This window comes from Colletotrichum gloeosporioides (genome assembly GCF_011800055.1).
Source record: "Colletotrichum gloeosporioides strain Lc1 chromosome Unknown consensus_57, whole genome shotgun sequence".
Taxonomy (NCBI): domain Eukaryota; kingdom Fungi; phylum Ascomycota; class Sordariomycetes; order Glomerellales; family Glomerellaceae; genus Colletotrichum; species Colletotrichum gloeosporioides.
The window spans coordinates 340,966-356,710 of record NW_025544702.1 but is presented as its reverse complement, the minus strand read 5'-3'; the positions used below and the strand labels follow the sequence as shown (position 1 = coordinate 356,710).

Genomic DNA, 15,745 nt, shown 5'->3' with positions numbered 1-15,745 from the left:
CCCAGCCCGTGGATGAGGTAGACTAGCCTTTCATAGGCACGCTCCTGGTTCAATGACAAGGGGGCTTTCGGGGAAGCCAGCGGTCTGGGAGAGTAGAGTATCATGGCAGGGATACTCGAGATGGAGATGATGGAAAGTCTGGAAGAAGGTGATGGGACGCCGGGAGCACGGCAGGTGGGCGACGTTGACATGAGCGAGTGGGCGGAGGCCGAAGGGTAAATAGTGAGACAAGGTGCAGGACGGAAGATAAAAAGAGATCAAGCAGGACGTTTGGAGGGGAAGGATGGTGGTTCAATGTCCACACTGCCCACCCCACAACGAGTGAGAAGGATGCAGATTGAAGCGATTCGATGCTCGGGGATGGTGCACTCGTCCAATTCTGTCACCCGCGGGATCCTTTCGTCACCCTGCCGCCGATTGGGTAAAGATGCTAGGGATGACGGGATTGGCAAGCATCATGCGGGCAGAACGCTTGGCGCGGGCGTTTTGGAGATTTCGGGGTCGAGCCTGCCCAGCCTGCTTGATCGATAGCACTGTTCCCAGTTCGAACCTGACAGCGATGGAGCGAGCGGTGGACGACGTCGGCGGGAGGTGGATGTGAGAAGAGACGGAGGCGGAGGCGGTGGAGGTGCATGCCGGATGGACGTCGTGAGAGGGTGGTGCCAATATTTGGCGTGCTCTGCCGTTGGACGCGACTGAACGTGGCCAAAAATGGAACAGTTGAGAAGCCGAGACTGCCCTCGACACTTCCAAGCTCCCTTGTCTGGATTTCATCTCCCTTTGCGTCGAGTTGATAGGTATTTTGTGGTCTAGCGTACGCAGCGGCAGGCGGAGCACACTCGCCTTTCGTATCGCCGCTGTCCTCGGTCTCCAGACCTCCCGCTTACTCGTTCCACGGCACCTCAGACGCCGGGAAATAAGGTACTCGCAGACGGCTGGCTGCGTTTCCTCTTTCTTTCCCTCGCCTTCTTTGCAGCACTTGGGACGACAGTGCCCATCCATCTGACCAAGCTGATGACGATATGCGTATGTGTGTGTGTGTGTGTGTGTGTGTGTGTGTGTGTGTGTGTGTGTGTGTGTGTGTGTGTGTGTAGAAACAGATGACACACCTCTCAACTCACCTCCGACGAGTCTTGTGTGTACCGGTGAGCAGATGCAGGACTGAGATGCAGATGCAGACCGGGGCATGTTGCATGATAGGTTCCGCGAAAGGGTTGCTGAACTGCTGTTGCTGTGCCAGGTCTTATTCTTGGATGCCATCCGCATCAAAACTCGCGGCCACAATTCTCTCCCTAGGCGAACATTGATCAGACGGCTTGGAAGGTGTTGGCAAACACAGCGGCTACGGGCGAAATGGTAAAGCCTACCCAGCACCCTAGTAAGCTGTCGCCTTTGATAGTGGGTGGTCGTCAATCGATTGCGGCTATGCAAACCCATTTGACGTATGTCGCACCTCGAGACAGAGGGAAATGGCGGCAATGGCATGCGGGTCCTTCAACGGTTCCAATGTTTACGAGCAGCGAGAGGCTAGCGGAAACGGTTGCACTTGTTGATCCATGATTACCGTGCAAGTGTGAGGCGGTTTTCATGTCCAGGCCTGCTGAAGCGTTGAAACTGCCGGCACCGAACTCCATCCGTCCCGGGCAGAGCAGTCAGCTTGGAGGCGCGTCCAATCTTTCTGGCACTCGCCTTCTACCTGAGACACCCCGGACTGGGGACGCTCGATGTAGATCAACGCAATCCCAAGGAGCCAAATGCCAGTCGTTTGCATTCTCGAAGGGATCCATCCCAGGATGGACCATCGACGATCTTTGTAGCCTTCACCCCGATTCGCAGCCCCAGAAGCATGAGAGGGGTGACATGTTAGATGCCGGCAGCGGTGCCTCAACGGCTCGAATGCTCAGCGCGGAGGTGGTTCAGAAAAGACGAAGGAAAAAAAAAAAAAAAAGGGAATGGGATGCACTCTAGAGGTCGGCGGGGTCAAGCACAACTGGCACAGGTGCCGGAGTGCCGCGAATGCAACGGTGAACAGTAGGTAGCAAGTACGAAGAAGCTGCTCTGTGGCACGATAGGACAAAAGCAAAGCCACAGAAACGTCGTGATGGTGTGAGCAACAAGCAGCGTGTCCAAGTTGCAGGAAAGCGGCTTGGGATGGGGAGACCAGGTGATGGTGTCTTACCACTATGGCATGGGCTGGCGCGGGAAGCCCCAGTGACGGTACCACCTCTAGCTCCTAGCACACATCTTAGTGCTTGGGGCCACCTGCGGTGCCTCATCATGCCAGAGTATTGGCCCTGTTGCGAGTACGTAACGCTTGATTGTCCGGTTTGCAGGTACTGTGGACAGTGATGCGTGTGCTGAGAACCCGACCTGGCCGTCTGTATCCGCCTCGGCTTCGGCGTCGGTGGGCCGGAGGGGAAGGGAGCGGCGGGGGCTGAACTGAAATGCACGAGACCGAAGATGGGATAGGCGAGTTTGTGGGATGGCATTTGGACCCCTGGAGCGGAAGGGCCAGCATTCATGAAGACCATAGTCGTGTCGTGCGTGCGGGCAGGCCTGTATCTAAGACGCAAACTAACCAAGCCAGCCCGCAGCCCGAGCCCAGGGAGACAGACGGGAGCAAACTTTCCCATGTGGCCATTCCGGTGCCAAACTTTGGGCTGTCGTTTCTGGTCTCTCTCCCTTGGGTCTGGAAACACGTTCCGGGCAATTCATATCTGCGTCAGAAGCCAAAGTCAAAACAGACAATGTTCAAAAGAGCCTTTCCCTTGATGGTCCGGTAGGGTAATTACATGCAACGCGAGGGAGCTCGTACCAGGGGACGAGATAAGAAAGGAAGGCCCCGAAGAGAACAAAACAACGTAGGCGAATAAAGGCATGGGCTGAAGAAGGGGTTTGTTTGTATGTACATAGGTAGCAAGGCTTCTGTTTTGCATAGCATCTTCAAAGTGCTTCAATAGGAAACGGGATGAGAGACACGAGGCGCAAGGTAGGGCAGGACAGGGCAGGGCAGGGAAGGTGGGAGAGGAGAGGAGAAGGGTCCAATGCGTTGAAGTGATGCGATGCTTGCTTGTCGAAAATGGAGACACAGGCTGTACGTGTGTGTGTGCCTGCTGGCTGCAGACCAGACCGCAGCATGTCGGATTGCTTGCATGACCGTTGCGACGGTGATTTTTCGTCCTGTGCTTCTTACTTTCTTTTTCCTCAAGCTGCCCATCCGTCCGTCCGCCCGTCCGTCCTCTTACCTTTCTCTGCCTCCCACCGTCGGCAGACCCCAGCTGATATCACTCTGCCTCCTGCCTGACGCCCAACTTAAGGTGCGATGGAAGTACATTTCGGGTTGTATTAATCCGTACGTTGGTTTGTAAGCGGGATAAAGCAGAGGAGAGGAGAGGAGAGGAGAGGGGGGAGGACAAGGGGAGGAATCATGTGTTTACAGGTAAGCAGATTGACTGATGGATCGGCCTCAGAGAAAGGACATAGCGAGAGGAGGAGAGGTGAACGATGATGAGACTCTGGAAAGCATGTCGGTGGATTCAAGTTACATACACTTGCGCTGAGGTGTCCATACTTGCACTTGCAGTGGAAGATGTTGATTTGTTTCCAGCGGATGGACGAGAGAAAACCTCCGAGTGGTCCATCAGGGCGGCCCCTCGCGGCGGCGCCCCCGCCAGCACCAGCCAGCCCAGCCCGGCTCAGCCCAGCGTCCTTTCCGCTCCGTCCAATGTGTGAGCCGTGCCCTAGTGCGTGAGGTGCTGCTTCCAACTGTTCAGGAGGGCCGGGCTAGTGCCAGCTGCACCGCGCTCTTGCTGTCCAGATGCTGGCAACTGAGGTGGGCTGGTGGAAGGTGAGGTGGATGGTGTGCGGGATGGGGGACGGGGAAGGAGCGAGCCCCTTCCCCCTGCTGCCTCGAACCTTCCCATCCACGACGACCTCGAACCTTTACCGGGCGGGCACTGGCGCTGGCACTGGCACTGGCACTGGCACTGGTATCGTCTTTTGATGGTTTGCTCCCACCCCAAAAAGTGACACACCCGACTCCGACTCCCCAACTCCCTCGCTCGTGTTTTAGCGAGTCCGCTAGCTGGTAAGAGGCCTAGGCTGCTTTGGGTAGAGGTACGTGGTGTCGCATACAAAGATGGCGCCTAGTGCATGTATTGCTACTGGGAGTGTCCCAGAAGATCCCGGCTCCATTGGTCAGACCGAGCCCCTTCCCCGCTTAATCCGACCATCCACGGCCTGGCCACTTCCACAGGCAAGAGGCCAGTACCCACTACCTACTTCAGGTGCGGCAGGTGTGGTGCCTGCTTTGGAGTGAGGTGGTAGGCAAGGTACCTACCTACCTACCTACCTACAGGCTACCCGTAAGGTGCCGTCGGCCGCGACGCGACGGGACCACTGCCAACTGAGCTGCTCTCTGCATTCTGCTGGGCTGGGGCTCGGCTTGGACTGGGCTGTTGCCGACGTTGACCTTAGGCAAGAGGTGCTAAGGCACGGCAAGACAAGACAAGAGGAGCGAGCAGGGTGTAATGAGTGTGACTGTCAACTATCATCACAAAGGGCCACCCTGCGGCGTGAACTTTGGCGTGTGCTCTTCTCTTGACTTTTTTTTTTTCTTCTGCCCTCGTGTTTTTTGTTTGGCGACGACGACAACGACACACAAGGCCCAGTATTCCGTACGGCCAACGGCACTGCGCTGCGAGCTCTGTCCCCTACCTAGGACAAGTCAACTGCGATTCTCGCTACCCCCTCGCCTCCGCTTCTCCATCGTCAGTCACGTCGAGTCGACTAACTTCTTTCCTGCCCTGCCCCCCTTCCGGCACGAGACGTTGAAGGAGTAGCCAGCTAGCCGCCAACACCTCCGCCCCTGCGCTGCATCACCAGACGACCTCTTCGCGTCGAGCGTTCCTTTCCCGATTTCCGAACTTCATCTTGGCTTTCGATTGTCCAACGAACGCTCGCTGCTTGGTGGTGCCGCCGACTACCTTCGTCCACTGTCGCCCATCTCCGACTGAACCTCGCAACTTCCGGGTCAGCGCATCGCCAAATACCGGAGCTTTCTCTCGCTTCCCGCGCACCGAGACTGCCCGCTTCGATTCTCGTCATGTCTTGTGGTCTGGCTTGTCTGTAGCCTTGGCCCCTTGCCGGACAACCTGGCTTATTTGGTGTCGCCGAGTTGAACCAATTCTCGGCCACGCCGCAGCCTCCAACTTCTTTCGCCCACATTTCGCAACAACACCCTTCCAGACAGTACTCGCTCGCCGAGACGATTCAAACCGGCCAATGGTATCGACACAATCGGGGATTCTGCCCACCAACTTCCAATCATGGACCCTCAACCCAGCATGCTGGCACCCCCGGCCGTGACCAATCTCCGGTCACAAGCCGGCGCCATGGAACGCACCCTTAGCGAAGACATTCGAGAAGAACGAGAAGAACTACGTGAAGCTGCCGAGCAGACTTTGAACGTTATTGTCGACCTCAACCTCGACGGTACAATCCGATGGGTTAGCCCGTCATGGACCGATGTTATCGGCACTCAACCCGAGTCGGTCAAAGGAACCGCCATAGCCGATCTGATCGTGAGCGACAACAAGACTGTCTTCGCTGATACTGTCGAGTCTATGAAGAAGGATGACTCGCGGAGTCAGCGAGTGCGCTTCGCCGTTGCCATGGGCCCGCTATCCAAGCTGCTTCCGCTGGAAGATATCCCAGAACTGGAAGCTGACGATGCTGAAGAGTGCGCGCCTGCTACGATTGACCTGGAAGCACAGGGGATAATGGTCTACGACGGAGTGTCGGGAGGAGAGAGCCACGTAAGTACACTCTGCTGACAGCTTGAGTTTCTGTCCTGCTAACGACTTCGCGTCCCAGACGATGTGGATGATCCGGCCGTACATTGCGCCCCGAGAAATCAAGATCGACCTGCCCGCCGTCATCGTGGACTCGCTTGGCTCTGGCGCCGAGGTCCTTGCTAGCTACTTGACGCAGCTCGCAGAGTCCGGAGTCGACGACCCCGAGAACCATCCACCACCGCTCCCCGTCCTATGTCGTATCTGCGAGCGCCAGATCTCGCCATGGTGGTTCGAGAAGCACACTGACCTTTGTTTGCAAGAGCATCGGGCAGAGATGGATGTACAGATGGCTCAAGACAGCTTGACCGATCACCGACATTCGATCGTCAAAGTCCTCGATGCTCTCGAGGCTAGAAAGAGCCGGTCCCTCACGGGAGATCAGTTGACACTCCCCGCAGCAGAGTACAAGGGCATGCTCATTGGCCCTCCTCCGTCGGCATCGTCATCCCCCGGAAGCTCAGTGTCTCAGTCGAGGGAAAGGTCTGGTGGTTTTGGTCACTCCCGAGCTCGATCTTTTGCTATCAGACGCCCCCAAGCAAGAATTGTGGAATTGTTGCTCGATCTTTGCGATACGGCCATTGAAATCAGCACTCCCGCAGTCAAGGAGGCCTCATCTCAGAACCCTGGCGAGATTAGGACACAATCACCACAGTCCGAGTCTCGCATTTCCCAGGTCATGCAATGGCAATCACCCAGTACAAACACGTTGGAGCAGGAGCATGGCCTTGCACTTTTGTGCGCTGACACCGAGAAGGCTGCCAAAACCAAAGTTGAAGCCGTATTCCGACATCGAAAGATCATCGAATACGCCGAGCGCATCAGAATCGAATTCGCTGTCATCGTCCAAGACTGTATTGACGAAGCCATGCGCAAAGCTGCTAGGATTGCCGCTGGGCGCCTTAGCGACTCGACTGAGGACGAAGAGGAGGAGGAGGGAATCACCCCTGCACAGGATGAGCTATTTTTTCAAGGATCATTCGAAAACTCCTCTCTTGCTGCTGCCTTGCAAAATGTCAGTGTCACCGACAGTCTCGAGAGACCGCGGCCGACCTCCTTCGTGGAATCCACCCGTTCGAGCAGCCCTAGGGAGTGCCCGACGCCGCGATCCAACCTGGGAGGCATCAACCCCACTGTGCCTGCCCGTGAGTCGAGGCGGGAATCCTTGCTGTTCGAGAGCGACAACGGGGACAGTGATGGAAGCATCAGGTCTTCATCGGTGGCCTCAAGACAGCCGCCTCGGACCGACTCGCCGATTTCTGAATTTGGAGACCTACGTCGCGCTGCCAGCGCTCGACAGCATCACCGGCGGAGTATCATCTTGCCTGGAACATCGTCACCTCGGCGACAAGAATCGCCTTCACGCAGCAACCAGCCGTCGTCTCCTCTCAGGATCATGAAGCCAAGGAACTTCCCCTTCCCACAGGATGGTATTACCTCTCCTGAAGCTTCTCCGCTGTTACCAACTAGCGAGTTCAGCTCCCCTGCTCATCTGCCAATCAACCATCACCGCAGACAGTCATCAGCCGCCATGTCTGAATTTGTGATGAAAGGGCCTCCGTCCCCAAGAATGACAGCCCATCAGCCTCCGCCACAGGCACGGCCTGCACCCCCTTCAATCAAGGATTTCGAGATCATCAAGCCGATCAGCAAGGGTGCCTTTGGCAGTGTGTACTTGTCCAAGAAGAAATCGACTGGCGAGTACTTCGCCATCAAAGTTTTGAAGAAAGCAGACATGGTTGCGAAAAACCAAGTTGGAAATGTCAAGGCTGAGCGCGCCATCATGATGTGGCAGGGGCAAAGCGAGTTCGTTGCCAAGCTATACTGGACATTCTCGAGCAAGGACTATCTGTATCTTGTGATGGAGTACCTCAACGGTGGTGATTGTGCATCCCTGATCAAGGTCCTCGGAGGTTTGCCAGAAGATTGGGTCAAAAAGTACTTGGGTGAGGTCGTTCTTGGCGTGGAACATTTACACAGCCGAGGCATCATTCATCGCGACCTGAAGCCTGACAACCTCCTCATCGATCAGAAAGGTCACTTGAAGCTGACTGATTTCGGACTGTCTCGCATGGGTCTCGTTGGCCGACAGAAGCGTGCTCTTGACAGCCAAAACGTAGATCCCACACCTGACTTGCTCAAACAGGGGCCTTTCGCTCGCTCGGCGTCTTTGGCATCCTCGCGATCTACCTCGCTGGACCTCCACGGTCACGCTCATTCCCCGAGCATGACCCCGCAGATGACACCCGACACCGGATCCAGCACTGGGCAGCCTTCATACTTCGCTCTCGGTGGCTCAGAGGCGCGTCGTGTCTCCAGCCATCGCAGCGACAGTGGTGGCAGTGAGACCCTAACCCGCATGCTGAACAACTTTTCTTTGAATGAGCAAGATCCGAATTCGCAGGCTTCCCACCCCCAGCCGGCCCACGACGAGGGCAATGATGGCACTGGACATCCATCTCCTGACCCGCCGCAGCTCCACCACGCTAGCACACAGTCCAGCGTTGACTTTCTGGGCAAGAGCACTCCTCCGCAGTCCTCAATGATGCCTCCCCCGATGGCCCTCTTCGATCCCGAAGACACCAATCGTCGCTTCGTTGGCACACCCGACTACCTGGCGCCCGAGACCATTAAGGGCGAGAAACAAGACGAAACCAGTGATTGGTGGTCTGTCGGTTGCATTATGTTCGAGTTCCTCTACGGATATCCTCCTTTCCATGCCGATGAAGCGGAGCAAGTTTTCGAAAACATCTTGGCTAGGAGGATTCAATGGCCGGATGAGAATGAGTGCGAGCCTATTTCCGAGGAGGCCAAGGACCTCATCAACAAGCTGCTGTGCATGGAACCGCAGTCACGGCTGGGTGCTAACCGGGAGGATAAGTTCCCGTCGGGTGGCGATGAAATCCGAGCCCACTCCTGGTTCGACGGCATCAATTGGGAAACTCTGCTCCAAGATGAGGCTCAATTTGTGCCTCAGCTTGAGCACCCCGAAGACACCGAATACTTTGACGCTCGCGGAGCCGTCCTCCAGTCCTTCGCTGAAGAGATGGAGGACCAGATGTCGCCCCCTGTTTCGAGCACAGCTTCGGACTATCCCGACCGACCTCATGATGCCCTGTCCCGCGTCCGGTCCCAAGTCAACTCCATCAAGCGCAACCTCATGCCCCTCCACATCCCTCCCCACGTCAGAGACTTGAAGAGTAGACGGCTTAGCGAGCCCGTCGTTGCCGATGATTTCGGCAGTTTCACCTTCAAGAATCTTCCGGTGCTTGAAAAAGCCAACAAGGATGTCATCCAGAAGCTTCGTGCGGAGGCACTGGCATCTCAGAGTAAGCCGACCGTCATCAGCCCCGGCGGTAGCGTTACATCTCCCGGTCCGGTCCTTGAGGGTAGCCCTGTGCTTGCGAACCCGGTCCAAAGAACAATCTCGAATGCAAAAAACCGGCCTCAATCACCTTCTGGACTGAGCCACGCCGCCTCCTCTCCAAGCAGAGCCTCTCAACCGTCCTCGCCGCTTCTGGTGTCTTTCGTGGCTGGCCAGGGAAGCGAGGGCAGACGTAAGGCATCTAGCAACTCGTCAAACCTTTCGCAGTCAACCGCTCCTCATCAGCCGGCCTCCCTTGACATACCACGGGTTCCGCCAAGCTTACAGAAGGCGGCTACGAGTGCGGCCGCGTCTCCAGTGAAGGGCCGGGGCGCTGCACCGCCGCCGCCCCTTGCCCTTTCGCCGCAGAAGATGGTGTCGACGCCTCGACAGGCTTCAAGCAGTCGATCAAGGTCATTGACAGTTGGATCACAATCCAATGAAGGCAGTCCAATTACGTCAGAAGTTTTGGCGCATCACCGCAATCGTCGCAGCCAAGTATTCGACATGTCTCCATCCTCATCGGACAACGAGGGCGACAAACATAACGCCCTTCTCCGCGTACAACGTCGTCGTCAAAGCTCCCGACGTCTCTCTCAGATTGCGTTTGATGGAGGACCAATGTTCCGGCCCTTGGACGTGTTGATTTGTGAAGATCACCCAGTCTCTCGCATGGTCATGGAAAAGCTGCTGGAGAAACTACGTTGCCGGACCATTTCTGTGGCGAACGGTTCTGAGGCCGTGAGATACGCCATGAGCGAAATCAAGTTTGACATTATCTTTCTGGAGTACAGGTTGCCTCAGATCAACGGTGCGGATGTGGCTCGTATGATTCGGGAGACTAAGAACACCAATTCTCACACGCCTATCGTTGCCATCACAGCATACCTCAAGGAACTTCAAGCTCCTCACTACTTCGACTCTTTGATTGAGAAGCCTATCTCGAGCTCTAAGCTTACGGAAGTTCTGAAGAACCTCTGCCAGTGGAAGCCAGAATCACCTGGGATGAACTATTCCATGTCTTTGTCTCTTCCTCATCCGATCCCATCCGGCCTGCGACAAACAAGCTCAAGAACTGACGATAGCCCAACTTCAAGCTCTTCGTTATTCGCAGGCCGCCCAGGCAGCAGCGTAATAACGTCTAGCCGGGAAGACTCCATCAGTTCCAGCCTGTTTGGAGACTCGGAGTCGGTATCTACGGATGACGTGCCTGTAGTTGTCAGCAGGAAGGCAACCGGAGACTGGGAGGAAGGCGGGTTGGGCATTCGAGAGGATGAGATGACACAACTGAGCAACTCTCCTAAGTCTTTGCCGCATCTCGTGACGCAACAGTCTGCGCCAGGCCAGCTGGAAAACACCCGAATGACGATACCCCCGCATTCTGTCGAGAAGCTGAAGGCCAGAAAGGAGCATATGGAGAAGAGACACGCAGAGGGCACCGACTCGGCCGATGACGAGGACGAGGAGCTCGGTCTGGGTCGCGAAAAACACTTTCGAGGAAAGCCGCTGCTACCTAGCTCCAAGCTGGGTATCGAGATGATGCGGGCCGACAGCCATGACAGTGTTACGATTGGCTCTGAAAGCACACCCGAGCCAATTACCCAGGTCGTGACACCCTCGAAAGAAGTGGACATGCCTTCCTTCGAAGCTTTACAAGACAACGCCACTCGCACACCACCTGACAGTGGAGTTAGCTCAGAGGACAAGACCCTGGTGCCCGACGTCGACGAGACACCCAGGCCGGCAAACCGAGAGGACGTGGCGGACGAGGAGCCCACACCTCGACCCTTGGATAGGGCCGGGTTGTTGGGTACCAAGTGAGGAAGGTAACCGCTGGAGAAGGTCGCTCACATTTATACACTGTTGAAGCCCCAAGACGAACGGGCAGCGCAGTAACTAACAAATACGGATCATTTTTTATTTCCCCTTTTCATTTTCCTCAATCGTTTTCCGACAGCGAGGCGTTACGTGGGGACAACAGCGACACGCAGACTGCATCTTTTCCTTGAGTTGAAATGGGCCGGGATGGCTTTGGCGTTCATCGGTTTTAATGGGGAGGCAATTCTCAAGTCCTCGGAGAAGAAGGGACCGAGAAGGAGGAATCAAATGACGGAGAGGGAGGGTTTTTTTTTTTCCTTTTTTTTTCTTCTTGGTACTACCATTTGCAACGCAGCACGTATGAGGAAGTTGCATTGCCTCGCAGGCCTACCGTCATTGGTCTGCACAGATATTCTTTGGCGAACACTACGCACCACCACCACTCTGGACTGTTTTCTTATTTTCCTTTTCTTATTCGTTCTGTGTCTATACAATCTAGGCTTTCTCCCATCAACTGCATCAGTTTACGAAAGGGGCTGGACGGGAAGGTTTTCCCAGGCGGCACTGCCAAGTTGCGTTCCTTGACGATGGACGCTCGACCAGGCTCTGAACGGAATGACGGCTCAGCTCCAAAGTATTTCAATCTGATGCCAATGTGCCAAAGAGAGGGGAAGGCTTCTTCGTTTACCCGGTTCATTTTTCATTTCTCCTGTCTTCCGTTTGGGTCACTGTTGTTGGTCGATTCGGCCATAAAAGTAGGGGGAGTCAAGGCTCAATCAAAACAAAAGCCCTCTCAAAAAAGAAGACTGAATACAGATATTATCAGACTGCATGCATTTTATTTTTTGCGCTCCATGGAGAGAGTATACGCCATCTCACCGGCCGAGATAGGCTTTGCTTTGCGACCGGTGACTTCTAGGTGAGTAGCAGACGTATGGTATTGGTGACGAAACACGGCCTTGGCATTTCTTCTAGGTTAAGTCTGTGAGCACTGTAAGAAGTAGACTAGCAGTTCTACCACAACGATGACGGCAACTATGATTGAACGAGTGGCTGTGCGTGTCACGGATGACACTCAGACGTTTGCCATTGAGGGTTGAATACGGACAAGGTTGGGAAGACCTTGGAGTTGAATGTCTTGGCGGCGAGGAGGAAAAGCAGCAGCGTGGCAAGAGGGGGAGAAATTGCTTAGCACCCCACGAATCAAGATACATATGATTTCGAGGCTGTACCGCAGTACGTTTGGTCGTCCGAAGTAAAACAGAGTTGGCTGCGCGCAAAGAGGCACACAGCACGGACGAGTGTGGTCCGGTCCGTCTCCTCCGCTTCGGCGTGCGCCAGCGCCTCCGCGGAAAGGGTGAGTGAGGGGACAGGATATGGATACTGGCGGTAACCATGCTCTCTTCGGAGTTTCAGCTGTCTGTATTCGGATGATTCACAGAGCTTCTTCCTGGTCTGGAAAAGAAAAGGGACATGCCAAAGAGGACAGTTCCCGAGGAGGACAATCTTGGAGAGGGAGAGATGGAGAGGCAAAGAGAGAAAGAGAGGGAGAGGTCAGATATCACAAATACTTGAGAGCCTTAGCGGGATGTGGCCGGCACCACCCTCGTGACATGTCTGAACGACTAAGATCAACGACCCGGTTGAAGGTGCAATTGGGAGGGGTAGCGGTTAAGGTGTTCGGGTCAGATGGATGTCGACTTATTGGGTAGTAGGAGGAAGGGCAGGCAGGCTGCACGACAAGACAACAGATGAGACGAGGGGTTTAGCGACACGCAGAGGGCAGAATGCAGCGGCCAAAATAGAAGCCTATACAGATGCAGTTTGCGGAGAGCAAGGAGGGAGGCGGGGAATGAGTTGTATGATGCTGCTGCTGGCGGCCCTCATTTCACAATGGATGGTTTGTAAAGTTCGGTTCATGCAGCCATTGGTTCAGGAGTGACTTTCATCCCATAAGCAGCAGCACTTGGTCTGTGTTTTCTATGTCTACCTCATGTGCCTTACTAAGTACGTACACCGAGGGAGTTATTATTTTTTTTTAGAATTGTTTATTTTGCTGCTCTGCGTGTTTTGAGCTCGAGTCATTTCAAAGTTGCTGGTAGTGAGTGAGGCTCTCGTTTATTGTTATCGCATGGCGCACAGAGAACAGTAGCCAGCAGAAGACGTCCGTCTTTCGGTCTATCGGTCGGTCGGTTATTCGTACGGGCAATAGGCATGCGTTCAAAAAAGCTTTGCCAATGTGCGTGGCTTGGGAAAATCAGTCAGGCTTGGCAGCTTGGCGGGCGAGAATGAGGAAAAGGAGCACGCGAGCAGTTGCTGGCAGCGGTTAGCAGCAGAAATGTCAACTCTTGGCGATGGGCTTGGTATGCGGGACGGCCATGGGTTACGTCGGATTTTTCCCTCATGGCGCAGGAATTCCCGTACGATGGCGGCGCAAGTTTCTGCGACGAGGAAAATTGATGCAACGCGGGCTCAGTCGTCGATAGGCCATGCCGGAAGTGCGGGTTTGCTGGGAGTCAATAGATCTGGCACGTTTTTGTTTCACGGGACGTGATTGGCTGATCTGTGACAGCTCTGTTTCGTTGTCCCGTTCGGTGGTTCGGCGGCTTTTGGCTGAGATCAGTGATGAGGACGTAATTCCTTTAAGCTCGCCCTGGCGAGTGAGGGGCGCGGCACGGTGGCAGCAAGGTGGATCTTTGCGCAGCTACGGATACCTAGGTGAGCTGGGTAGGGGTAGGGGTGGGTAGCAGCGGGGCCATGCCTGCATTTTCTATGGGGAAGAGGAGGCACTTGGAGGTGAAGAACGACGGCCGGAGGCGAAGAGGCGACGGGCTGATTGGTTCGATGGCCGGAGCTGGCCTTTTTTTCTTTTTTTTTTTTTTTTTTTTTTTTTTTCCCTTTNGGGGCGGGGGTGGGCTTTTTTTTTTTTTTTTTTTTTTTTTTTTTTTTTTTCCCCTTCTCTTCCTTCTCTTCCTTCTCTTCCTTCTCTGTGCGTCGCGTGCAGGGCGACTTTTCTGGGGTGGGAAGGGAAGGAGGGAGGAGGAGGAGGAGGAGGAGGAGGGGGTAAAGCGGCCAGACTCCTTGGAAGGCCAATGCCAATGCCAATGTTAATACCAGTGGTATTGGACTGGACTCGCTCGGCAGGGCTTGTTTGGCGAGCTACCATTGCTGCAGGACACCTTTGTTTTTGAATGTTCTGCTGCAAGGCGGTCTCTATCTGCAGCCGCAAATGGCGGGGCGAGTCAGGAGGACAGTTCCGACGAGCACCGTGTCGACCTGTCGACCTCGGCCGGCGGAGAGAGCAGCGTGAATGGGATTCCATTGTTTGGGAGAAATTGGAGATGGGAGGAGGCCCTATGGCATCTGGGGTGGCCTGGGTATATTCTAGGAGGCTACCAAAAAGGAGGAATGTTGACGGGGACTGCCTTGCCTTGTTGGCTGCTTGGTTGCTGGCGAGGTGAAGTGAGCTTCGGTCTAGGAAATGGCAATCGATGTCATTGCGGTTACTAAGGCGGGTGAGAGATGCAAGTCGCCTCATACTTTGCTTCTATTGCTTACAGACCGTCAATGCTGTGCCTGAAGTGGTATCTGTGCATAGTACATCGACACCTACCTGCCTAAGGTTGATGTGGTCTGTCGTTCCTGCCCGTGCAAGTGCAAGTCAAAAGTCAAGTCAGGTCAAGTCAAGCAAGGCCAACCAGGTGACGTAAAGCTAGTGCGCCCCGCCGTTTTCGGGTTAACCGCAGCTAGTCCCTGTATCATTATTTTTTTTAATTCCTTTTTTTTCCTCTTCCCCTTCTCTGCATCTGTTGATTTTTTCTCCGTAGCCATCAAAGCATAACATCGGCCGCAGCGAGAGTGCCGATGGGGTCGGTCCGTCTATGGTGTCAGTCGACGGTCCATGGAGGGCTCGCCGAGTCAACCTTTGGAGCTATGGCGTCCACTGGCTGCCGGGCGCCATCAACGGTGTCGTGTCGCCTCCTACCTCATCCGGTCCAGCTGCCCTGGATTGGATCTCTTCTAGTCCACTTGATCACACTACCATGTGGAGTCGCGCGTCCGACGTGAGTCCATCCGCGACGCCAAGCCAAGCATGCACCAAGCCAAAACCAAAGGGTCCCTTCGTGATCCTCGTTACCTCTTGCCTTTTTGCCATTGAGTGCCATCCCATGAGGTGCCATGTCATGGATCCCGGCCCAACCCCCAGTGGGGTGTAAGTGGGCGGAGTGCCACACCCTCCTCATCCTCACTCTTCCGCCGCTCATCCACATCCACATCCACATGGACCGCCATCGCTCCAATGTCCCCCGTCCATTGGGGTGGTTTTTTTTTGGTCTCTCTGTCCAGCCCAAAGCCTTAACACACATCTCACTTAGTGTTATCGCCTGTATCTCTCGGAAATCACCTTGCTTTTGTCAATCTCTGACGACTAGCCGCCTGACTCCTCGGTCACCCAACCTGGTAATAGATTCGACACTGCGAGTCGGCCGAGTCTCCAGAGCTCCAACACCAGACATCCAGAACAGGGGACCAGTCGGCACATCACAGAACCGTTGGCCCGCTGCCTGCCAAGCACGGGATCCAATTCTCGACGCACACTGGCTAGAGCCGGCGTTCGCCAGTTTCCACCAGGCCAAGACCATATTGCTGGACTCGTGAGGCGAGACAAGAGGCATGCCCGTCTGAAGAGACACACACACACACACACACA

General features: G+C 55.1%; 1 protein-coding gene across 1 annotated transcript; it reads left to right on the top strand.

Moving 5' to 3' along the window:
* Window positions 1–5,204: 5,204 nt before the first annotated feature.
* Window positions 5,205–11,037, top strand: GCG54_00009725 (Serine/threonine-protein kinase RIM15; the record flags this gene model as incomplete). The annotated part of the gene is made up of 2 exons (XM_045409664.1): window positions 5,205–5,816; window positions 5,875–11,037. Coding segments are annotated over 2 exons (5,775 nt in total), but the record flags the coding sequence as incomplete, so codon positions are not given.
* Between the last annotated feature and the right edge of the window lie 4,708 nt (window positions 11,038–15,745).